Below are 24,853 nucleotides of genomic sequence, written 5' to 3'. Positions count from 1 at the left end.
TACTTTTCATTAGTAACATTTTAGGGTACATAACTTTATTTTATTTTACATCGTTCACTCCTACGCTGCACCATTGCCACTTGTTAGTCATTAGTTTATGTAAGCATTTTCTCCATGCTACAGCTAATTACTTACACAATTAATTATGCTGGAAGGCTGCTGTCAAGTTCAATTAGTCATTTGCAGAAAACAGATCAAATGATATTTATCATGTCATAGCTCGATTAGAATGTGATCAAAATATTCATAAAGACTATGGAGAAAATGATACAACCTGTCAAAGACTTTACATAACCATGTATGTTCTCTCAAGATGAACACATAGAAAGCATATTCTGTTTACATATAAAAGAAACTATAACAAATATGACATTAGAACAAGGTGGCAGGTATGAGAATAAGATTTCCTTCTCATGTCCCACAATTCTATTATGTATCTCCTAAAATTCTTGCTTTTACTAGGGAATTAATTTACAAGATGCCAGAACAGTGATATGTATTCCCCGGCTCAGGGACTGTCTTGGCTATGATTTAACAGGGTAAGGGTTCATGCACATTCTGTTTTTTTTGCGGACCATATGCGGAACCATTCATTTCAATGAGTTCACAAAAAATATGGAAATGACTCCATGTGCATTCCGTTTCCGTATGTCCACATGGTCGTTCCACTAAAAAGACAGAACATGACCTATTCTTGTCCGTTTTGTGGACAAGCATAGGCATTGTTATAATGGATCCGCAAAAAAAAAAAAGGATGCAATACGGATGTCACACAGACATCATCCATATTTTTTGCAGATCCGTGTTTTGCAGACCGCAAAATACATGCGGTCGTGTGCATGAGTCCTAAGATCCAGGCAGTGTGCATCATATTACTTTGCTTGGGAATGATACATATCACAAGAAAATGGAGATGCAGAAATAAGAAAGTGAACCTATGTATGAACTGCTACAATGAGAAATCCAATTCAAAACTGGACAGGTCCAGGGAGCCGAAACCGGAATTACGGTGAGCTGATGAGCATGATTTTGTCAATAGTTAAAACTTCTACAAACAGTTACAAAAAAGTCCAAAAGGATGGATAACCCCTTTAAAGTGGCACTTTGATATGTTGCATATAAAAAATATTTGATCGGTGGGATTCTGAGTGCTGAAACCCATATGATCTCTAGAACGAGGTCAGAGAAGCATTCACTTAGCACGTTCTTTCTCTTCACTGCAGGATAGAAAGTGAGATGAACTCAATATAAAGTCTATGGCCCCATCTCGGCCCATAAGCGAGTGCTTCTCTCCCCTTGTTCTAGAGATCGATGGGAGTCTCAGTACTATGACACTATGACACCCGCCAACCTAAATTTTTGATATGTCTCTCCCTATGACATAGCAAAGGTTTAATGAAAGTATAGTGCCACTTTAAGGCTGCATTAAACTTTATACACTTGAGCCAATAAATTCAAGTACTATACAATACTAGTAGCTAGTCAAGTTTGCAAAATTTGTATAGTTTGTATCTACATTTTTTACCATAATTGAAAGTCTAATTTATTTTTATTTACACCAATCTTTAAAGAATGAATGGGCTATAAAATACTAGTGGATAGACTTTATTAAGCATAAATTGAACAAAAAAATGCATTTTAAAATATTTATTACACTGAAAAAATGTTCCTAAAATTTAAAAAAACTAAAAATATAAATATTGCACTAGTTTTTTCTCATATGTTACATCACCATACTTTTAACTCCTAAAAATATAATTTTCATAATTTTCTGAAATCTATAAATAAACAGATTTAAAGGGAATCTGTCAGCAGTTCTGACCATGCTAAACTGTTGACAGCACTAGTTTGGGGCAGTACAAACATATATTTTGTGGAGCTTTCATCATTAAGAGTAATGTCAATTTGAACTTTTGATCTGCCAGTTTCTCCTCCTAGATGTACTCTAGAGGTGAGGTTTCAATGTGAAGAACTCTTTGCATTGAGCTGTTTCCCTCTGCTCTGAGTGACAGCTGTAGCATCCAACCAGGAGACTACTTCATCTGTCACTCAGAGCAGTGGGGAGTCACTCCAGTTCTGCCTCCAGTGCACTTAGAAGCATTTTCCAGGTTCTCGATATTGATGACCTATCCTGAGAACAGGCCACCAATATCTGAAACTTGGAAAACCCCTTTAAGGAGCAGAATCTGGCAAAATAAACTTTATATTCCCACTACTCGTGATAATAAAAACTCTACAAAAGGTATGTTTGTAATGTTCTCCCTAGCCACGGCCTAGTGCTGATAAAAGTTTTGTATGGTCAAAACTGCTGATAGATTCCCTTTAAAAGTAGTCGGAACTTAGAACAGTTCAATTTATAAGTCAATGGAATCTCGAAGGGAGAAGCTTATATTAGAGCTACCCTGACTGGAGGTGCAAGAAATTAGAATGGTTAATGATGGCCAGCCCAGTCTAGCAGTGAAAGTATAAAGCACTGCCAAGAGATGATGAAGACTCACTGAATAACAGAATTCCTAAAGTCATATTATCTTTCTCTTCCATCAGGAGAAGCACAGTCACATATGCCGAAACGTCATCTAACATCTCTTGTTTTTCAATGTGTTCAGCAATTTCTGGTTCTTTGTTTTGAAGCTCATGACAAAGTTGCTCGGTAAAATCTTTGCTCGCCCCTCTTCATCGACTTGACCCATGATTATATAATTCAAACCTATAGTAGAGAACAATAAGATGAGAAGTTATTTACATGTTATAGTTGAAGCGATGGTGCACCTTCATCAAGCTTTATTAAAATGACCCAAAAATAGATTTCACAATTAAGTGTGTGTCAGTCCTTATTCAGGCTGTCCCTATTCACAGCATGCACCAGTGATAACAATATGTACTAACCATGGTTTATTTTGTGTCTACTCTCAGGGCACCCATCATTGTTACAAAATTAGCCAGCAGAACATAATGCCCCCTTAGGTTGGCTTGTGATTGTTTGCAAAATATAAAAATTTGGTGCAGGGCTAGACACTTTTCTCTAACTTCTTACCAGCTGTTGGTACCAATGGTTAATTGGCTTGTTGCATCTTAAGCCATACCGCTTTATGATAAGCCATGCCTTTTTCAAACTGGAAAACAGGCAAACTTGGCGCACTGGATTATTCTATTTTGGCTATTTGACTCATAAATAGGACTCAATGAAGACAGATTTCCCTTAGTGTGCGTTGGTGTACTTTGCGTTGCTTGTTAAATTTGAAAATGGGGAACCTTTACTAAGGTTGGCATTTAATACTCCAGTCTTGGTAAAATGGCCGCTTGACTTAAGATGTAGCAAATTTATTAAATGGCACAGGTCTCTTAATAAATTTGGAGCATCTTCTGGAAGTTCATGCACCCGAAATTTAAATCAAGGCCAACAATTTTCTGACATAAACTTTTTCACCCCACTTATTTACATCACAAAAGTTGCATAAATACTTTAATAAATCTGCCTCAATATGTTCCTCAAAGCAACACTCCAGGCAATACTGATACACTATATACTGTCTAGTGCCGGACTTGAGAGAGTAGTGCATGACAAAGGATTTAAAAGAGACAACCCCTGATTTCATGTGACACCCCTTTTTTTTAAGCATAACCCAATGTTTACGTTCTTCACAGAATGTTCCTTTAATAATAAGCTGTATGGTTTTTACCAGCTTTAATTAAAAAAAGAGAATTTCAGAATGCATTCCCAATCCTAAGCCCCTGAAATTCAACATGACTGCTTTTGGATGGACAACAGTTTTTTCCTGTACATTAGGTTAGGTTCAATTAACTTTAAGCTTTGCTGCTGACACCTACGGTAGTTCATTTTTAATTTAATTTTGGTAAGTAAGTGCATATACAATCCTGTTATGAAAAGCTGTGTGAAAACTACTATAATTCCAGTTTTCAATGTATTGTAATAGTTCATCTTTTAAAATAAGTTGAAAGGGGATTTTTAGGTGCATAATGGGATAAAAATAAAAACAATAGTCTCCCCCACTAGTGCCCCCTCACTGCCATACTCTGCGCCTGTCCCCACTGTTCTCCACTTCCTGGTCCTGAGTTGTACAAAGAGCCGATGCCTTGAACTTCCTGCTCAGTCAATCACTGACCACAGCATTGCCCCACCTCAGCTAGTGATTGTATGGACAGGCAGGCCAAGTGACTTCCTGTGTGTCATACATGAGGCCACGCAGCGGAGAGCAGCATGGATCAGAAAAGCATCGTAACGGCAGCGCTAGGTGATTGGTGAGGGTGAGTATTGATAATTTTTTTAAAAACCAATCTGCCCCTATTAGAAAAAAATCCCATTGGCAAACCCCAAATGAGAATACTCAGATCTCAGACTATACATTGTTAAAACCCTATTTGAAGATAAAGCAATTGTCTCAAATTTCTCGCATTCAGGTGTCAGCTATGAATGTTTACTTACCTCTTCTGATCATTGGGCACTGTTTACACACTACGATAATCTTGACACTCATGGATTTTCCAGCTTGCTGGATGGCTAGTGTCCCTTCTTTATACACATTGATAATAGACACTGTTGCATACACACTTCCACCTCTGCTCACTGTTGTTATAACGGTCCCAGTAATGACTTGAAAAATTGAGAGAATGGTCGGAAATTAATTATACAGCATGTAACCATGGTTAGCATATTAATTGAAAGACATGCAAAGTATCTTAAAGGGATTTTCTGACAGTTTTTTTACTGATGACCTATCCTCTGGCTAGGTCATTTGTATCTGATTGTGGGAGTCCAACACCCAGGACCCCCGCTGATCAGCTGTTTGAGAAGGCACCGGCGCTCGCAGTAGCTTTGCCTAGGCCAGTGACGTCATGTTCATCGGTCACATGACCTAGGCGCAGCTCAGCCCCATTGAAGTGAAAGGGGCTGACGGATCCGGCATGAGACACAATGTAAGTCAATGGTGCTGGATCCGTTTTCTCGGACACAAAAGAATACTGATCCGACACCCATTGACTTACAGTGGTTTTAGTGGCTTTTTTTTTTAGCTAATACAACTGGATCCATTCATAACGGATGCAGCCAGTTGTATTATCATGACGGAAGCATTTTTGGAGAAACCTGCCAAATCCAACAAAAACACAGATGTGAAAGTAGCCTCAATGGATTCTCTTAAACAATGAGGGTCCGGGCACTTGGAGCCACAATGGGTCCCCTCCACTTTGACTATAATTGGTCTATTTAATGGAATGTGATTGATTTCACTATGTAAATGACTTTGGTTTAACAGTCAATGCAATATGTAAATATAAAAATAAAATCAGAAAGTAAAACTATTTAGCCAAATAGTTTTAAATGCTTAAATTACTGTTTTCCTTCATTTTGTCGTCCTATAGAACTCACATTAAGAAGGTTCGATCCCAAAGGGACAAACCTGTCCTTGTAGGTCAAAAATACCCACCGCGTTCCACAAATACAACGTGTAGAAAAAGATGTCTGAATAAAGACCTTTATATAGTAACAGTTCACCTTCTGTCATTTGTGTTTATGCCGTTTGCCTAGGACAGATGTTTACAGTCTCCAGATTCTCAAGGAATCCTTTGACTTTGCAGACAGCAATGTAAGACACAGGCCGAGCAACAAGTCAACTCCGAAGGATTTTTTCTGCCAGTTGGTATTAAAATGCACAGAAGTAAATTATTACAAAATTAGAGATGCCCCTTTTGTCGTACCAAAGTTACTTGAACAGTAATGGCCCTGCAGGTTCCCAGTCCTTTTACATTTTTGATGACACAAGGCAACTGTGGGTTTCAGATCTAAGAAAAAACAATGAAAGAAATGAGTATCATTAAAGTAGATGAGTCAACAACGGCATTAGTAGTATTACAATGCAATACTTTAAGCAAGGTGAAATTGATAAGCAGTTTAACAGTTTTTTGTGTGAATCCAGAACAATGACATACACTGTCATATAAATGACAATAAAAACCAGAAAGGAAGGAATGAGTAAAAAAGGGAAAAGGTTCAAAATTACTGAGGTGTTGAGAGAGAGAATTATATATAGACATATGGCTCCAATAATATGAGGACTGTGAACATATGTCGGATACACTAAAAAACAAGATGACACAGCAGCTGGCTCTCTTCAAAGCATAGCATTGCAAATGGTCATTTCTCAATCAATAAGGCTACTAGACACATAATCTAATGTAAAACTGGCTGTCATAGTTGGGGACCAACATACTGTCAACATAAGTCTTGTGTATATCTGGCACAGATTGCAGACCAAATAACATTTGCACTGCAATCTGCGCCAGATATACGCAAAAAATCTGCGACCTTTCCCCACTCACGCCAGATCTAAAAAACAGGGGGTGGCAGGAAACGCAGCTCAAGTTTGTGGTTTAGTTCTCCTAGTCCAGTGATGGCGAACCTATGGCACGGGTGCCAGAGGCGGCACTCAGAGCCCTCTCTGTGGGCACCCACGCCTTTGAAAAAGTCTATGGCGTACCAATATGCTTTAGACTTTTCCTGCTATTCATCAGCACAGGACGCACTATGAACAGCACAGGCGGCTCACTGAATGTAGGCTATTAAGCTATTATAGCTAAATGATAAAGTACATGGAAGATATATTGTATTGGTATTCAGGTTAAATTGCCGTGTTGGCACTTTGCGATAAATAAGTGGGTATTTGGTTGCAGTTTGGGCACTCGGTCTCTAAAAGGTTCACCATCACTGTCCTAGTCTGTCTGCCTGTGCTACAGTCTTTGTTCCTGCCATCCTTGTTTCTGCATCTATCACTACCCCACCCACAAGCTCTCCTAGTGTCTCCAGTTCTGTGTTGCTATTATCAGCAGTTCCAGTAATAGAAACTGTCCAAACTGCTTCCACAATTGTGGTGCAGTTTTCCTGCATCTCAGCCATCCTTCCAAGTTTTCTACAGTCAAGTGCTCCCAAAAACCAAATAATCAATATGCGACTATTTAGATTATACCTGCAGTTTTGGTGTGTTTTTTTTTTTGTTTTTTTTCTGCCCAGACCTTCTGCTGCTTGCACCAGTCCCTGACCCCAGTGGGTCAGCTGCCAACTATACTGGGACTATCCCAATAAGTAGTGGTCTGGTTGTTCCCCTGCAGCGAAGTCCAGATCCCTGTACAGTGGTTAAAGGGTGAATGCCAGGGAAGCATCGGAATAACACCCTTAGGCCTCTTTCACACGAGTGTGACGGATTGGCTCCGGATGCGTTCAGGATGCGTTCAGTGAAACTTGCACCATTTTGCAAGCAAGTTCAGTCAGTTTTGTCTGCGATTGCGTTCAGTTGTTAATTTTTTTTCCTCTCGGGTGCAATGCGTTTTGATGCGTTTTTCACGTGCGTGATGAAAAACTGAAGGTTTACAAACAACATCTCTTAGCAACCACCAGTGAAAAATGCATTGCATCCGCACTTGCTTGCGGATACAATGCGTTTTTCACTGAAGCCCTATTCACTTCTATGGGGCCAAGGCTGTGTCAAAAACGCCGAATATAGAACATGCTGCGTTTTTCACGCAATGCAGAACTGATGAGAGAAAAAAACGCTCGTGTACACAGACCCATTGAAAGGAATGGGTCAGGATTCAGTGCTGGTGCTATGCATTCACGTCACGCATTGCACCCGCGTGGAAAACTCGCTCGTGTGAAAGGGGCCTTAGGGTTTAGCCCAAAGCTAAACCAGTTTTTTGGTTCAGTGTATCCATGCTCACTGATCCTTGACACTAAGACGGTCTAGATTACAGGTATGCACCCAGGTCTGCTCGGGTTTTACCCAACCTAGAGTGTTCTCTTGATTGTCCCTGCTGATTTAACTATTATTATGCTAATTTTGAATCTTAAATACTAGTACTCTGTGCCCACTGCAGAGTAATTGTTTGAAAGTAAAATATTCGGTTCCTAAAACAGACTGGATCTTTAATGCTTATCCTACTCTCACTAGATTCTGTATGTAAATAAAGGAGCATGATATACGGTACCTAATATGCATAATATCTTGTTATTTGTATTAATAATCCTCAAAGAAAAAGCAGGAAGCAAAAAAGTAAATTAATTAAAATAATAGAAGGAATGGGAGTTCACTAGAATTCTTTAGGTAATGCTAGCCATTTTCTGCCTTATCTCAATCCTATAACCCAAATCTTCCTTGTTCCCCTTCTGCTTCTCATTTTAGACAGGAAGTAAGAGAAAAATAGAATAAATTAAAAAAAGCAATACTGTACAGGAGGTTCCCCTGAAAGGTCAAAGAGTTAGCAGTGATCCACTGTATCACCACAGCTCATACTGTCATTCACCTTTTGTATTGCACAGGCTTCACCTCATGATTTCCACTTCTTGACCGGCCTCCATTGTAATGTATATAACAACCTATCTAGCTTACAAAGAAATGTAGTCTACATAAGTTTAACCATTTTAATTTTAACATGAAGCTTACGGTATAACAATTTAGAAATAATATTCATTGTTCTTTTTTCCTAAATGTTGGAGTTACTTATTTTTTTTTTTAACTTAAAACTTCCCTAAGGGCGTGATTAAATTCCCTACCCCTGATGATAATTAGATGACTATTCTGTCCCAACCTATACAACAAAGTTGACAAATGATCCTATTGTGACTGCTCAAGCAGCCATTGTATAAGCTGCGATATTTCAAGAACAAAAACCCCACTAAAAATGTTTCAAAATATGTTTAAAATAAAAACCTAAACAAGACGTCATTTTCTGATGATACTTTCCCCTTGAAAGGGTTATGCTATAACTGAATTAAAAACTAAAATCAGACATCATATACTTGTGCATCTCAATAAATTAGAATATCATTGAAAAGTTAATTTATTTCAGAAATATAATTTAAAAAGTGAAACTTATTAGAATTGACAGTTAGCATGATATAGATTCATTACACACAGCGTGATCTATTTCAAGCGTTTATTTCTTTTAAAGTTGAAGATTATGGCTTACAATCTAATGAAAACACAAAAGTCAGTATCTCAGAAAATTAGAATATTGTGAAAAAGTTCAGTATTGTAGACTCATGGTGTCACACTCTAATCAGCTATAATCAACACGAAACAACTGCAAAGGTTTCCTAAGCCTTTAAATGGTCCTCAGTCTGGTACAGTAGGCTACACAATCACGGGGAAGACTGCTGACAGTTGTCCAGAAGACACTCTCACTCACAAGGAGGGTAAGCCACAAAACGTCATCGCTAAAGAAGCTAGATATTCACAGAGTGTTGCAGCCACGCATATTAATGGGAAGTTGAATGGAAGGAAAAAGTATGGTGGAAACAGGTGCACAAGCAACAGGGATAGCTACAGTCTTGAAAGGATTGTCATGAAAAGGACCATTGAAGAATTTGGGGAGATTCACAAGGAGTGGACTGTGGCTGCAGTCAGTGCTTCAAGAGCCACCACACACAGATGTATACAGGACATGGGCTACACCTGCCGCATTTCTTGTGTCAAGCCACTCATGACCTAGAGACGTCAGAAGTATCTCACCTGGGTTAAGGAGAAAAAGGACTGGACTGTTGCTCAGTGATCCAAAGTCCTATTTTAGATGCAAGTAAATGTTGCATATCATTTAGAAATCAAGATCCCAGAGTCTGGAGGAAGAGTGGAGAGGCACGCAATCCAATTTGCTTGAGGTCAAATGTGAAGTTTCTAGTCAGTTTCTGGAACCATGTCATCTGCTGATGTTGGTGTACTGTGTTATATTAAGTCCAAAGTCAGTACAGCCATCCACCAGGAAATTTTAGAGCACTTCATGCTTCCCTCTGCTGACAAGCTTTATGGAGATGCTGATATCATTTTCCAGCAGGACTTGGCACCAGCACACTGCCAAAACTACCAATACCTGGTTTAATGACCACAGTATCACTGTGCTTGATTGGCCAGCAAACTCACTGACCTAAACCCCATACAGTATCTATGAGGTATTGTCAAGAGGAAGAGGAGAGACACCAGACCCAACAATGTAGATGAGCTGAAGGCCGCTATCAAAGCAACCTGGGCTTCCTTAAGGCCCCTTTCACACAGGCGAGTTTTCCGCAGGTGCAATGCGTGAGTTGAACGCATTGCACCCACACTGAATCCGGACCTATTCATTTCTATGGGGCTATTCACATGAGCGGTGATTTTCACGCATGACTTGTGCATTGCGTGAAAATCGCAGCAAGCTCTATTTTGTGCATTTTTCACGCAACGCAGGCCCCAAAGAAGTGAATGGGGCTGCGTGAAAATCGCAAGCATCCACAAGCAAGTGCGGATGCGGTGCGATTTTCACGCACGGTTGCTAGGAGACGATCGGGATGGGGACCCAATCATTATTATTTTCCCTTATAACATGGTTGAATACAAAATAGGGCTGGAGGGGTTAAAAAATAATTTAACTCACCTTAATCCACTTGTTTGCGCAGCCTGCATCTCTTCTGTCTTCATCTGTGAGGAAAAGGACCTTTGATGACGTCACTGCGCTCATCACATGGTCCATCACATGATCCATCACTATGGTGATGGATCTTGTGATGCCATCACTATGGTGATGGATCTTGTGATGGACCATGTGATGAACGCAGTGACGTCAAAGGTCCTATTCCTCACACAACAGACAGAAGAGATGCCGACTGCGCGAACAAGTGGATTAAGGTGAGTTAATTTTTTTTTTATCCCCTTCAGCCCTATTTTACTTAGCATTCTGTATTCAGAATGCTATTATTTTCCCTTATAACCATGTTATAAGGGAAAATAATACAATCTACACAACCTTGAACCCAAACCTGAACTTCTGTGAAGAAGTTCGGGTCTGGGTACCACATTCAGTTTTTTATCACTCGCGTGCAAAACGCATTGCACCCGCGTGATAAAAACTGAACAACGGAATGCAATCGCAGTCAAAACTGACTGCAATTGCGTACCTACTCGCGTGGGTTTGCCGCAACGCATCCGGACCTTATCCGGACACGCTCGTGTGAAAGAGGCCTAACACCTCAGCAATGTCACACGCTGATTGTCTCCATGCCATGCCGCATTAATGCAATAATTCATGCAAAAGAAGTCCCAACCGAGTATTGAGTGCATATACTGTTCATACTTTTCAGTAGGCCAACATTTCTGTATTAAAAATCATTTTTTATAATTGGTCTTATGTAATAATCTAATTTTCTGAGATACTGACTTTTGGGTTTTCATTAGCTGTAGGCCATAATCATCAACTTTAAAAAAAAAGTAAACAATTGAAATAGATCATTCTGTGTGTACTGTGGTAGTTGAAGGATGGAACTGAGCATGTGCGACCACCTCAGGTAGGCATGTATACCACTGTACTGATTAAACACGGGTGCCTTTAAATATAGAGAATATCTCACAACTAGAGCATTTTTGTAAGGCCTCATGCACACGACAGTTTTTTTTCACGGTCCGAAAAAACGGGGTCCGTGGGTCCGTGATCCGTGACCGTTTTTTCGTCCGTGGGTCTTCCTTGATTTTTGGAGGATCCACGGACATGAAAAAAAAGTCGTTTTGGCGTCCGCCTGGCCGTGCGGAGCCAAACGGATCCGTCCTGAATTACAATGCAAGTCAATGGGGACGGATCCGTTTGAAAATTGAGCCACAGTGTGTCATCTTCAAACGGATCCGTCCCCATTGACTTACATTATAAGTCTGGACGGATCCGCTTGCCTCCGCACGGCCAGGCGGACACCCGAACATAACTTGAAGCGTACCCATCACCATGGGAACACCTCTACATTAGAATATACTGTCGGATATGAGCTACTTTGTGAAACTCATTTCCGACAGTATATTCTAACACAGAGGCGTTCCCATGGTGATGGGGACGCTTCAGGTTAGAATACACTGCAAACTTGGTACAAGACTGCCCCCTGCTGCCTGGCACCACCCGATCTCTTACAGGGGGATATGATAGCACAATTAACCTCTTCAGGTGCGGCACCTAAAGGGGTTAATTGTACTATCATATTCTCCTGTAAGAGATCAGGGCTGCCAGGCAGCAGGGGGCAGACCCCCCCTCCCCAGTTTGAATATCGTTGGTGGCACAGTGTGTGCCCATCGCCCCCCCCTTCCTCCCTCTATAGTTAAAAATCGTTGGTGGCACAGTGTGTGCCCATCGCCCCCCCCCCCCTTCCTCCCTCTATAGTTAAAAATCGTTGGTGGCACAGTGTGCGCCCACCATCGCCCCCCTCCATCTCCCCCCCCCCCCATCATTGGTGGCAGCGGAGTTCCGATCGGAGTCCCAGTTTAATCGCTGGGGCTCCGATCGGTAACCATGGCAACCAGGAAGCTACTGCATCCCTGGTTGCCATGGTTACTTAGCAATAGTACAATTGTAGAAGATTCATACTTACCTGCCTGCTGCTGCGATGTCTGTGACCGGCCGGGAGCTCCACCTACTGGTAAGTGAAAGGTCTGTGCGGTGCATTGCTAAAGAACTGTCACTTACCAGTAGGAGGAGCTCCCGGCCGGTCACAGACATCGCAGCAGCAAGCAGGTAAGTATGATTTTTAACTATAGAGGGAGGAAGGGGGGGGCGATGGGCACACACTGTGCCACCAACGATTTTTAACTATAGAGGGAGGAAGGGGGGGGGGGCCCATGGGCACACACTGTGCCACCAACGATTTTTAACTATAGAGGGAGGAAGGGGGGGGCGATGGGCACACACTGTGCCACCAACGATTTTTAACTATAGAGGGAGGAAGGGGGGGGCGATGGGCACACACTGTGCCACCAACGATTTTTAACTATAGAGGGAGGAAGGGGGGGGGCGATGGGCACACACTGTGCCACCAACGATATTCAAACTGGGGAGGGGGGGGGTCTGCCCCCTGCTGCCTGGCAGCCCTGATCTCTTACAGGAGAATATGATAGTACAATTAACCCCTTTAGGTGCCGCACCTGAAGAGGTTAATTGTGCTATCATATCCCCCTGTAAGAGATCGGGTGGTGCCAGGCAGCAGGGGGCAGTCTTGTACCAAGTTTGCAGTGTATTCTAACTAGAAGCGTCCCCATCACCATGGGAACGCTTCTGTGTTAGAATATACTGTCGGAAATGAGTTTTCACGAAGTGAAAACTTAGATCAGAAAAAGCTTTTATGCAGACGGATCTTCGGATCCGTTTGTATGAAAGCAACCTACGGCCACGGATCACGGACACGGATGCCAATCTTGTGTGCATCCGTGTTCTTTCACGGACCCATTGACTTGAATGGGTCCGTGAACCGTTGTCCGTCAAAAAAAATAGGACAGGTCATATTTTTTTGACGGACAGGATACACGGATCACGGCCTCGGCTGCAAAACGGTGCATTTTCCGATTTTTCCACGGACCCATTGAAAGTCAATGGGTCCGCGAAAAAAAACGGAAAACGGCACAACGGCCACGGATGCACACAACGGTCGTGTGCATGAGGCCTAACAGTAAGTAAATTACAAAAGTAACTAGTTTTTCATGCTGATGTATGTTAAAATTACATTTAATTGTGGCAGGTCCCCTTTGAATAGTCCGCAAACATCCAGAAAATCTATAATTAATATAGTTAAAGGGGTTATCCGATTTCAGAGACAACCCCCCCATGTGCCGGGCCCCTCACAGGTAATATACTTACCCCACTCCCTATGGCACTCCTGGTCTCCGCACCGCCGCTGCTGCTTCTCCCTGTACACGGATAAAAACATCCGGTGTCGGAGGGGGGAGCAGCCAATGGCAGGCAGGGACAGGGACGAGCCTCCCTAGCGTCACCTGTGACGCGGGGACCAGGAGCGGCGTAGGGAGCAGGGTAAGTATATTACCTGGCACATGGGGGGATGTTTCTGAAACTGGATAACCCCTTTAACTTCAGGCAACATATTCACCATTCTCTAGCAGTGAATTTAGGAACAAAATCTGTGAATTTTCATAATATTGCTGTAAATACTTACACTAATGTTATAATTTGTTTTAGAAGCTTGGAAAGAACATTACTATGCTGGGAAATGTCATGCCCCTGTTCATGTCATAGAGGGTACTCCAATAAACTGTTGGATTGTCTAGCAATTCAGGGGTTAATGCCACTTAACATTAGCAGCCAGGAATGTGGGAGGCTGACAACATATGGGGTATAATTTATCCTCCTTCCAGCTTTCCATACTTTCTTCATTACATCACTCCACCAGCCGAAAGGAAGATCATGACACATTCATGCTGAGATTAATAAGGCAATAATACAGAAGCTCAAACGTTTCAAATATATTTGTATATTTGTATTTAGTGATCATTGTGAGATATAGAAAAAAATGAAGCTGTGGAAATTGTAGCCTTGGGACAAAAACAAGCCAAAATGAAGGAAAATTGTATAGATAAAGCATAAGTAGGATAAGAATAAAAAGCGATGCATGTATGTTCCCTATCTTTAGACATAAAAAGACAAAAAAAACTAGAAAACTACGAAAAAAGGGGTTATCTAAAGTTCAGTTCACACTTAATTTAATTAGTTTTTTTCCATACCCCATTAATGATGTCTGATTAAATAGAGGGAGGTCCATTAACCATAATGTAGAGGAGCTACAAGCAGCTTTTCTTACTCGGTAGAACCTAGAACATATGTAGATGTAGACTATACAGACAGTTCATTTCAATACAAACTGTCAGGGGTGGACTGGCCATAGAGCTTACAGAGAAATTTTCCAGTGGGCTAATGCCCAGGGGGCCACCTAAGGTCTTCTCAAGGCTACCAACCAGGTACATAAAGATCTAAAACTCTCAGCATTAAATCATGTAGGAGCATCAGGTACTTATGGACCTGGCCAGTGGCTGCAGGTGTCCTCTTAAATTCAACTGTATTGTCTTCCTTGGGACGATGATACAGTTTTATACCGCTGCGGGGGTGGCAGTATTTTGTGCTGCACTGTGGTATTTCGTTCTGTTCGGGTTGTATTTTGTTCTGCATTACAGTATTGCTGTCACAATCTACTTCTGTTGTCATTGCCTACATGTCTTGGCCCACCTACTTGTGTTCCTCCACCTTCTGTCAGTTTATACCTACCTACAACATGGGGCCACTTTTAGTTATTTTTTTCCAAGGCCATTTTGAGTTCTCAGTTGTGCAGGATACAAGAACGTGGTGTGCTGCATTTTTATATCCTTTTTTTGTAATGTATACGTCAAACGGAGGCATAGAAGGTGATGTGAATCCTTATTTGTTCACAGAGCAACCTTTCATCTTTTCCACAAAGCTTGAAATGGCTCAGTGGAGTAGCTGAAACATTGCTTTGTAAACTTCACTGCCTACACTGCAGGGCTGCATTTTCCTCACTACTGTATCAGTATAATATTGTGGAGCCATTGAAAAAATGGAATAGTTCAATGCAGAAAGAAAGTGATCCCTCAATGAAATATTACACTTCTCTGATAGAGCAGACACAACAGAACAATTTTTCATATTGCATCACCCGTATTTTTCCCTTTATAAGACACACCTGATAATAAGACGCACCCCAGGTTTTAGATTAGGAAAATAAGAAACTCCATATCAGCACCTCACATCAGACCCCCATCCGACCTCAGATCAGACCTCCATATCAGACCCCCATCAGACCTCAGATCAGACCTCTATTCAACCTACATATCAGACCCCCATCAGATCTCCAAGTTAGGCCCCAGATCAGACTTCCGTGCCAGATGCCCATCACACCTCCATGTCAGACCCCTAACAGACAGCAGATCAGACTTCCATGCCAGACCCCTATCAGACCTCCATGCCAGACCCTCATCAGACCTCAGATCAGATATACAATAAATACTGTAACTTCACTTACCTCTCCTGCTCCACAACTCCTCTCCAGGTCTGATGAACACTCCTCCAGTCACTCTCCCTTGTCTTCTCTGGCCCCCGATGCACTGTCATCTGACTGCGTGCAGCTATCGGTCATAGTGCACCAACTACGTCCTGCTGCTATATGCTGTCAGACATTACAGTGCAGCATGGCCCCAGGAAAGAAGACAAGGGAGGGTGAGTCCCAGCAGCCCTCACACTGCTTCGCTCCCTGCACAATAGTGAGAGCTTCCATAATCAAAGCGCTCACTAGTATTCACTTTACAAGATACACTGCCTCCCCCCCCACACACACTTTTGATGGTAAAATATGGCACATACTTGTGCTAGTGACACACATGCTCAGTAGTTCAGTCTCACCACCTAAATTCTCTTGTGAATAGACAGGGTAGAGATTCCTGGTTTGCTTTGCTTGATTTGACTGTGATAAGTATTATTTATTCATGGGACAAAATCTTTAAAGGGAATCTGTCAGCAGTTTTGACCATGTTAACTACTGGCAGCACTAGGTAGGGGCTCAGGAGCACACTACAAGCATACCTTTTTATGGAGTTTTTATTATCAGGAATAGTGCGAGTATTAATCTTTATTCTACTAGATTCTGTTCCTACAAGTGCACTCGAGGCAGGGCTTCACTGTGAAGTGCTCTCTGCATTTAGATATTTCACAGTCCCCTCTGCATTGAATGACAGCTGATATCCTGGTGGGATGCTAGAGGGCACTTCACAGTGCAGCGCCACCCTCAGTGCACTTGCAGGAGCAGAATATGGTGGAATAAAAGTTCATATTCACATATATTCACAGCACGGGGGAGGCAAGGGAATTACACAAAACACAAATATCTGGAAACATTAAAGCTATGGACATGGAATACTGGTAATTCAGCAAAAAGGGATACACAAGAAACCTAAAGATACATACTGTCTATGATATAATGTTTCTACGTGGTGTTCATTCCATAATATTGTGTGTAGTGAGTATTTAATGTCTTATCCTTACCTATTGAATTCATTTAAATGATGAACCATCCCTATCAACACTGCAGTAATGGACATGTAAGGACCTAGTGCTTACACACCACATTGGCTTGCTATGTGGTCAGCCACGTTGGAATGTATAAATAACAGAGGTAATCGTCAGATATTACAGGCCTTTAATTCATCTCGCCCAGACAGATTTATTTATAGTACTGAACATAGAATTTTCAGTGTCAGTCTAAACCTCCAAAGAAAACCTTCGGACAATTGAAACAAGCCAGACCTCTGTTGTATGGCAGCTTGAAATAACTTCTGGGCATTACAGCTTAGATTACAGAAATTCACAAGCACATCAGGGAGTACATGTGGTAAAGGTCAACAGAGTGTGATGTTCTTCAAAACCCATTACACTTTACAACCCAATTAACTACTAAATTAAAGTGTGGAGATCAGTAAGGTCTTTTCAATTAAATAGCCAAAAAATTGATCATATTTGTTGTTTCTACCTTTTATTATTAAAATAATGAGCTGTAAGATGGGGACGTCCCAAAGCCACCAGATGCTGGATTAGGGTTTTTATAATCTTGGAAGATCTAAATGATAATGCTAATTGTTCCAAGACCTTCTCAGAAATTACTGATGTATATTACTATCTAGACTGTAGAAAATGAGTTTGAAGAAATTGGACTCAGTTAGGCCAAACTTAAAGGGGTTCTCTCACGAAAAACATTTTACAGTTTTCAAACCAGCACCTGGATCTCAGTGATATGGGTTTTATCCTTCAACTGCCTCCTGTGCTGTCATAGGGAGAGAACTGCAGCAGAATGGACATGCCCCATGAGCTCCAGTAGAAAAGAGACTCCCCTTGAACTGACAGCTTGATATAGCGTCCTTCACTCACTGCGCCTGAGCCAAATGCTGAACGGGACGGCGCAGGCGCGAAATACATGGCAGACAGGGCCGGCAGGAGGAGACCAGCTGCCTGGCCCTGTCAATCAAGTGCAGCAGGGCGAGTACAGAGGTAGGAGAAACGAGCTTCTAGGTTTAACATATTATAAAAGTTAGATTTCTGGTGTAACGGGGGCATAGATACAAGTAGGAATAGGCTAGTTAGGTTCAGCTGACATTAACACATCACATAATTCTGATAAACGACACACTGTTTAGTATGTCTTAGGATTTCTCCACCACATCTGCCAATTTTTGCGATCTTTGCAATGGTGGAGTGAGATAGCTGTTGGACAAACGAGTTTTCAGCTAATGTGCCTAATGTGCATGACAAACAGTTTATTCTTTATATATACTAGTACTACACCCTGTCTGAGATTGTTACAGACTTTAATCTATGGCAACTGTCAGCTTAATTTTTTATGAATTTACCTACCCAAGAACATTGATAGGTGCAGAATGGTTCAAAAAATCTAGTTTTAAACCAACTGGTCAGTTCAGTCTTCCTTAGACCCCATAAATTAGAGGTCAAGAGCTCGCCCAAAGCAGAGATTTCCATATGGGTGATTATCCCTAAACCATGTGTGCACAGCTAGTTGTTGTTTGTTACAGTTTATGATCTTATTCCTGTAATAATACTGTTGTTAAAGGGGTTGTCCGGGTTCAGAGCTGAACCTGGACATACCCAGAATTTCACCCAGGCAGCTCCCCTAAATCGCGCAGGGCAAAGGCATTTTGTGGAGTTCCAGTGATGTACTGGGATCTCCTTTGGGCTGCCAGTCAGAGGCTTCCGCCCAGCAGTGAGTCCAGTGACGTCACCGGCACTGATGGGCGGGCTTTAGCGCTGCCCTAGCCTTTAGAGCCGATTACGTCACAGAACACATTGCTGGGCGGAAGCCTCTGCCCGGCAGTGTGTTACAGTGAATAAATTAGCCCTTTCCCTGCTCGATCCTGCGCAGGGCAAGGGAGAGCATCAGAGCATGAACTGCTCCGATGCTCATGTCAGGGGCGGCTGCCTGGGTGAAATTATGGGTATGTCCGGGTTCAGCTCTGAATCCGGAGAACCTCTTTAACCATGAGTATTTGCTTGAAGGGAATCGGTCTCCTCCTCCTTAAGTGCTGTACTACATAAATAGTACTGCTCCTGCTGAACTACGACCACTACTTTATATGTCCATACTCACCCTGTTCCTCTGCTGTGCACCCACAAGACATTGATGGAATATAGGGAGACGACTTGTGTTACACTAATTAGGATTTCACAAAAAAATCTAATAAAAGACTATCCAGAAACACCTCAGTATATTTCCTTTATATTGCACTGCAATGCGATATTTCGAAGATCCAGCAAAAAAGTCTCCAGTATACAAACCATATCAAATAAAAAGTATAATGATGTAATGTAATGTTAGTACTACTGAAGTACAATAGTCTGCAGCATCCCATTAGGTAGAGTCTGGCAAACCTTTCTTTGGGACTGCCAAATCCATGAATGTCTATGGAGAACAATATGTGAGCTGAGAAACCATAAGTGTGTTTAGCTTTCAAGCTGTCCATTTCGCCATTGAGCACCAGAAATCCAGAAGACTGAGGTACTTCCACTTCTGTTTATGTTACCTGTTATTACTATAATGTAACTCCTTACAAGGCTTGAAAGAAACATACAATGAAGTACAAATATTTCTGGAAGGAGAAGAAGAAGGAGGAGAAGAAAGAGAAACTACTGCTAATAATTTCCCACTTTTTTCCTCTCTTACGAGAAATGTTGCAATCAGTCCCATTGAGTAGTGCAAATCAAAGAGATCAAAGAATGTTACAATCAAAAGTAGTTACATAGTCATTGCATGTAACCATGGAGGGCTGATATAGCCTTGGAACTATAACTGAGTTATTGTTTTCAAAGTTGGACCTCTATTGATTAGCTGTAATATTTGGGGAAACTTGGTTTGGTAATCAATCTCCTTGCAGCACCACTGAACAGATCTAGCTTGAGGCTACTCCTGAGGGTGTTGTGGAGATGGTCGCCTTGTATTGACCCCTTCACCCCTGTTTGGGGATTTGGACTTTGCTACAGAGGCTACCTGGCTGGTAACTCTAGTAGTAGTCTTTGTTCAGAGACTGTTGACCCAGGCAGATCAAAAGACACCAGTGCATGGCACCACAAAAATAGGAGTATGGTCAGAGGGCAAACTGAGGTCTGGGCTGGCAGAGTTCATGCAATACAGGACACAGACATTAAGTCAGGGCAGGTAGCATAGGGTCAATACAGTGATCAGACAGAGTTCAAGCACAGGAGATCATAGCATATTGTATGATAGCAACCTTTTCCGGACTAGACAAGCTGAGAACCTTTTGATCAGGCAACTTACTGAATGTGACGGCACCATATAAACCCTAGGGAATGTTGTCATAGACTGGGGACAGATTAGCCTATGCACATTGGTCCTTTAAGAGCCAGGAAGAGCGGGCATGCCTACGGGAGCTCTCACCAGTGAGAGCAGTAGGGAGGATGTAGCGAAGACCACAAGCAGCCTGCGGTGTTCAGCAGTGAGAGGGTAAGTATTCCAGCAGTCAACCTCGCCAGTAGAGTGGAGATGCTGGTCGACACAGACCACCACCATTACATTCAATACATGGTTTGTGTAATGCAGGACTAAACAGGTCCTCCAAAGTGAGAGATAATCTTTGTTTCTTGGTCATGAGATAAGGATTCTCAACAGAGGAACTAAACCGGAAAACCCCTTTAGCTGTTAACATTTTTTCTCTCCAATTCCCTGCATTGTTGTAGGACTGCTACACAGGGGTAATACAGAGGTTCTGATTAAACAAAAAGCAGGTCCTTTTTTCCAAGGAAAAGCTTCAAATAGCAGGTTAAATTTTGGACATGGAATTTTCTGGCATGCATTTACCCATTGAAGTTACTGGTCTGAATATCCCACAGACATGTAATATGTGGGTGCTGTCATTTTTCTTTAGTAAAAAGCAGGAAAGATGGAAGGAATGTTTTTACTGTGGAGTGAAAGCACTGTAACAGCAATAAATAGATAAATATATCAGTAAATCTTTTAGACCGTTCAATGTGGCGTACTAGGTGGAATTATGCGTTAAAGGGGTTGTCCGGGTTCAGAGCTGAACCCGGACATACCCTTATTTTCACCCAGGCAACCCCCCTGAGCCTAGCATCGGAGCATCTCATGCTCCGATGCGCTCCCTTGCCCTGCGCTAAATCGTGCAGGGCAGGGTCTCTTTTGTTTTCAATTACAAACTGCCAAGCGGAAACTTCCGACCGGCAGTGTATTCGGTGACATCACCGGCTCTAATGGGCGGGCTTTAGCGCTGCCCTAGCCAGTTAAACGGCTAGGGCAGTGCTAAATACCGCCCATCAGTGCCAGTGATGTCACCGGGCTTCCTGGCAGCCCCATGGAGAGCCCCGGTACGTCACTGGATCTCCAAAAAATGCCTTTGCCCTGCGCGATTTAGCGCAGGGCAAATGAGAGCATCAGAGCATGAACTGCTCCGATGCTCAATTCAGGGGGGGCTGCCGGGGTGAAAATGGAGGTATGTCCAGGTTCAGCTCTGAACCTGGGCAACCCCTTTAACTATGGTAAAGACCACACAGAGTATTTCTCAGAGGCCTCCGTGACTACTAATGCTGAAATACGTCCTTCTGATAATTTTCTCATTATGGTTATTAAGCTGTGCTAAGTGGAATCTATTACTGACTGTCTAATCACTGAGTAATTCCTGGGAACCTCATTGATGTTCACAAAAGCTTTCTTGAACTTCAAAGGGCCTGTCTCGATAAACATCAGAAGTATTCCATTAAAATGCCATTTTCTTATCTGTGATAAGCAGAATTTGGTATTTACAGATTAGCATCTCAGCTATTAGGAGAAGAATTTGCTACAGGTAGAACCTTTCCATCAGAAACCTTTGTTGGTCTTAAATGTCCAGTAACATACTGGCCAAACAGTCCTGTACTTCTTGAAAGGCAGACTGACTTACTTGCAGTTGTCGGAGCAGCTGTTGTGACAGGAGAGGACGTGGTCGTCAGTAACTTTTTCGGCCTGAATTTGTAATGGCCAATGAACCCATCGGCTGTTAGACTTAAATCAGACAAGAACTGGATGAGAAGTTCATTTTTCTCAGATACTATGGGTCTGTAAAGAGGACAGATAATGTGTCACTTCACAAGAAAACAATATGAGACATTACATATTGATTCATATGCAAAATATAATGATCATACACATGGTATATAGTCTGGTTTAGGTGGGTGTTAAATGTTGAAGGACCATAAAATACCAATAAATATGTTCTCTTCTATCAATTCTATTCAACTTTATTTTAGTTATTCTTGTTTATGGGACCGCTGACCACCAATATGGTCACCACTAGAGCTCTGACAATGATTATTCCTATCACCAAAGTCACATTCACCAGCCAATTCATCAGTGGAACACTGGTGATAAAGGTCACAGACAAGGTTTAATGACGCCACCAAAGTATATTTAAAAAACAACAACTTATGGACAAAAATACTGTTCAGTGTATGTGTCTCTATCGAACTACTACATTTGTTTGATAAAAATGTGTAGACCACTTGGTACATTAAAGTGACACTTCCATAATATTTTTATCACATTACCAGTCTATGGGGGTGATTTATAATTAAAATAGTCCTCTTTTGTGGTGTGAAAGTCATACATGGCAAAAATGAATGCACAAGCGGCATTTCTCCACCAGTCTTGCCAGAAAACTTTTACTCCAGTTTCCTGGCAAACAAGAACACTTAAATCTACACCAGTAAGGGACTGGAGTAGATCAGGGGCGTAACTACCATAGCAGCAGACCATTTGACTGCTATGGGGCTTAGGACAAGAGGGGCCCAGTCATAGGGCTTGTTCAAACGAACGTATGGGTTCCGTTCCGTGCATTGGGTCCACAATTTGCAGTCAGCAATGCATGGAGAACGTTTGTGAGGCCTCCGGGACGGATCCAGACCCATTCAACTTGAATGGGTCCGCATCCCTCTGTTCCGCAAAAAGATAGGACATTCTATCTTTGTGCGTAACGGAAGTACAGAACGGAACCCCACAGAAGCACTCCGTAGTGCTTCCGTGAGTTTCCTTTCTGTGCTTCCGTTCCGCACCACTCCGCATCTCCGGATTTGTAGACCCATTCAAGTGAATGGGTCCGCATGTGATGTGGATTGCACACGGAACGGTGTCCGTTTATTGCGAATCCGCATATGCGGTCCGCAATACGGCAATGGAACCCATACGTTCGTGTGAACAAGCCCTTAGTTGGAAACTTGGTCAGGACTCAACCCTCTAAAGGAACTGTTAGCAAATGAAGCAGTGGAAAAAATGGCCCAAAGGTCATTGAAAATGGTTTAGGCAGAAAGCCTTCTGTCCTGTGTGGGGGGCCTGGTTTTATCCTTGCTATGGGGCATTTGCTTCTCTATGTACGCCACTGAAATGCAAATAGTCAGAGAAGCTACTTAATTCCTTTCTCACTTTTGCCACCATTAGGGTCCATTCACACGTCCGTGTGTGTTTTGCGGATCCACGGATCCGCAAAACACGGACATCGGCGAGGTGCGTTCCGCATTTTGCGGACCGCACATCACAGGCACTTAATAGAAAATGCCTAATCTTGTCTGAAATTGTGGACAAGAATAGGACATGTTCTATATTTTTGGGGATCGGAATTACGGACCCGGAAGTGCGGATCCGCAATTCAGGATCCGGGCAGCACATTGTGCTGCCCCAAAGGAATGAATGGGTCCGCAATTCCGTTGTGCAAATTGCGGAATGAAATTGCGGACGTGTGAATGGAGCCTTAAACTAGACTTTTATGGGGTTTTTTGTGAACAAATTGTCATTTGGTCACTGATAGAGGATCATGTTTCATATTCTACATGTAAAAATTCTACCAAGAATGTCTCTGTCCAGTGAGAGGGGTATTATTCTCTTACTGTGACAACCAGGATGAGCTAAGTGGAAAGAGGAGGACCTTTTGGGTTATGGATGACAGAGAAACCAGAGTTAGCATCATAAAAGCCAAATACACTCAGGTTTTATTTTTGGGGAGTAAGGGTAAGTTCAAATCACTGCAAGTTATTTCCATTGTTCTGCTCCATTATAGGAGCAGAGCAGTGACAATAACAGAAGTGCTGGATGTGACATGTAGCTGAGATGAACTGAGCTAAACAGACTCTGGTCAAAAAGACTGGAGTGGACTTTTTCTGACTATTTTTTAAGGAATCTGAACGGAGCCTCCAATGAAGATGCGGACAATGTTATAATTTCATTATTTTTTCCACCACATGACATTCAGGAATATTCATATTTTGCCTTCAAACATTAGAGGAATGCTTTATATAGTGAAAGTTTTATCTTTAAGAATAAAAAACTCTGTGGCTCATTCATGAAAGAATTCCTCCTTATTTGTTTTAGCATGTAAAGAGGTGAAACTTTCTAATGTTCTCAATTTGATCCCTGACCTTCGGCCGACATATCTGGTGGACTGTAGCATACATAACTACTTTAAGTCCCTGTCTATAGATTAAGGTATATGGAAATATAGAGTCCATTAGTTGCCAAAACCTCTGGAGAAAATATATGAAATCACTGCCCTGTTTACTGCTCTAAACATTTGAAGGTTCACAGGGAGCACAAAGGTGGAAGTTATGAGTAACTCGCAAAAAAAAAAAAAAAAAAAAAAAAATGCAGCATCTGACCTAGCTAAAACTTCTTAAAGGGACTCTGTCACCAGTTTCTAACCCCCACTTTTAAAACTATTGTTCTGTCCATGGCGCCCTTGTGATTACAAAGGTGTTGTTATAAGCTAAATCCGCCATCTCGTTTTGATAAAAAAAACCTTTTATCTAACCTGTCAATCATGTGGATAAGGTGCTCAGGGCGTTTCTCAAGGTCTGAAGATGCCGCCCGCCGCCGCCGTTGGTGCCCAGCTCCTCCTCTGCTCCTTTCAGCGCCGCCTGAATGTAAAGAAATACGCCTCCGGCTCTCCCTCAGTGCCCCCTCCTTCTTTTCAAAGATCCCACGCGTGCGCACAGG

The 24,853-nt window shown here is 42.1% G+C and overlaps 1 protein-coding gene across 1 annotated transcript in view; it reads right to left on the bottom strand.

Moving 5' to 3' along the window:
* Positions 1 to 1,595: 1,595 nt before the first annotated feature.
* PCOLCE2 (procollagen C-endopeptidase enhancer 2) overlaps positions 1,596 to 24,853 on the bottom strand; it is a 53,727-nt gene continuing 30,469 nt past the window's right edge. The window contains exons 6-9 of the mRNA XM_044290247.1: positions 21,777 to 21,931; positions 5,716 to 5,799; positions 4,445 to 4,612; positions 1,596 to 2,707 (exon numbers count right to left, since the gene is read on the bottom strand). Of these exons, the coding sequence (XP_044146182.1) occupies positions 2,577 to 2,707; positions 4,445 to 4,612; positions 5,716 to 5,799; positions 21,777 to 21,931 (538 nt within the window). The 3' untranslated portion in view covers positions 1,596 to 2,576. The remainder of the gene's footprint in view (positions 2,708 to 4,444; positions 4,613 to 5,715; positions 5,800 to 21,776; positions 21,932 to 24,853) is intronic.

The sequence above is a fragment of the Bufo gargarizans genome, chromosome 4, assembly GCF_014858855.1.
Source record: "Bufo gargarizans isolate SCDJY-AF-19 chromosome 4, ASM1485885v1, whole genome shotgun sequence".
Taxonomy (NCBI): Eukaryota; Metazoa; Chordata; class Amphibia; order Anura; family Bufonidae; genus Bufo; species Bufo gargarizans.
Note: the sequence above shows the minus strand (reverse complement) of the source record. Positions and strands in the feature narration are given on the sequence as shown.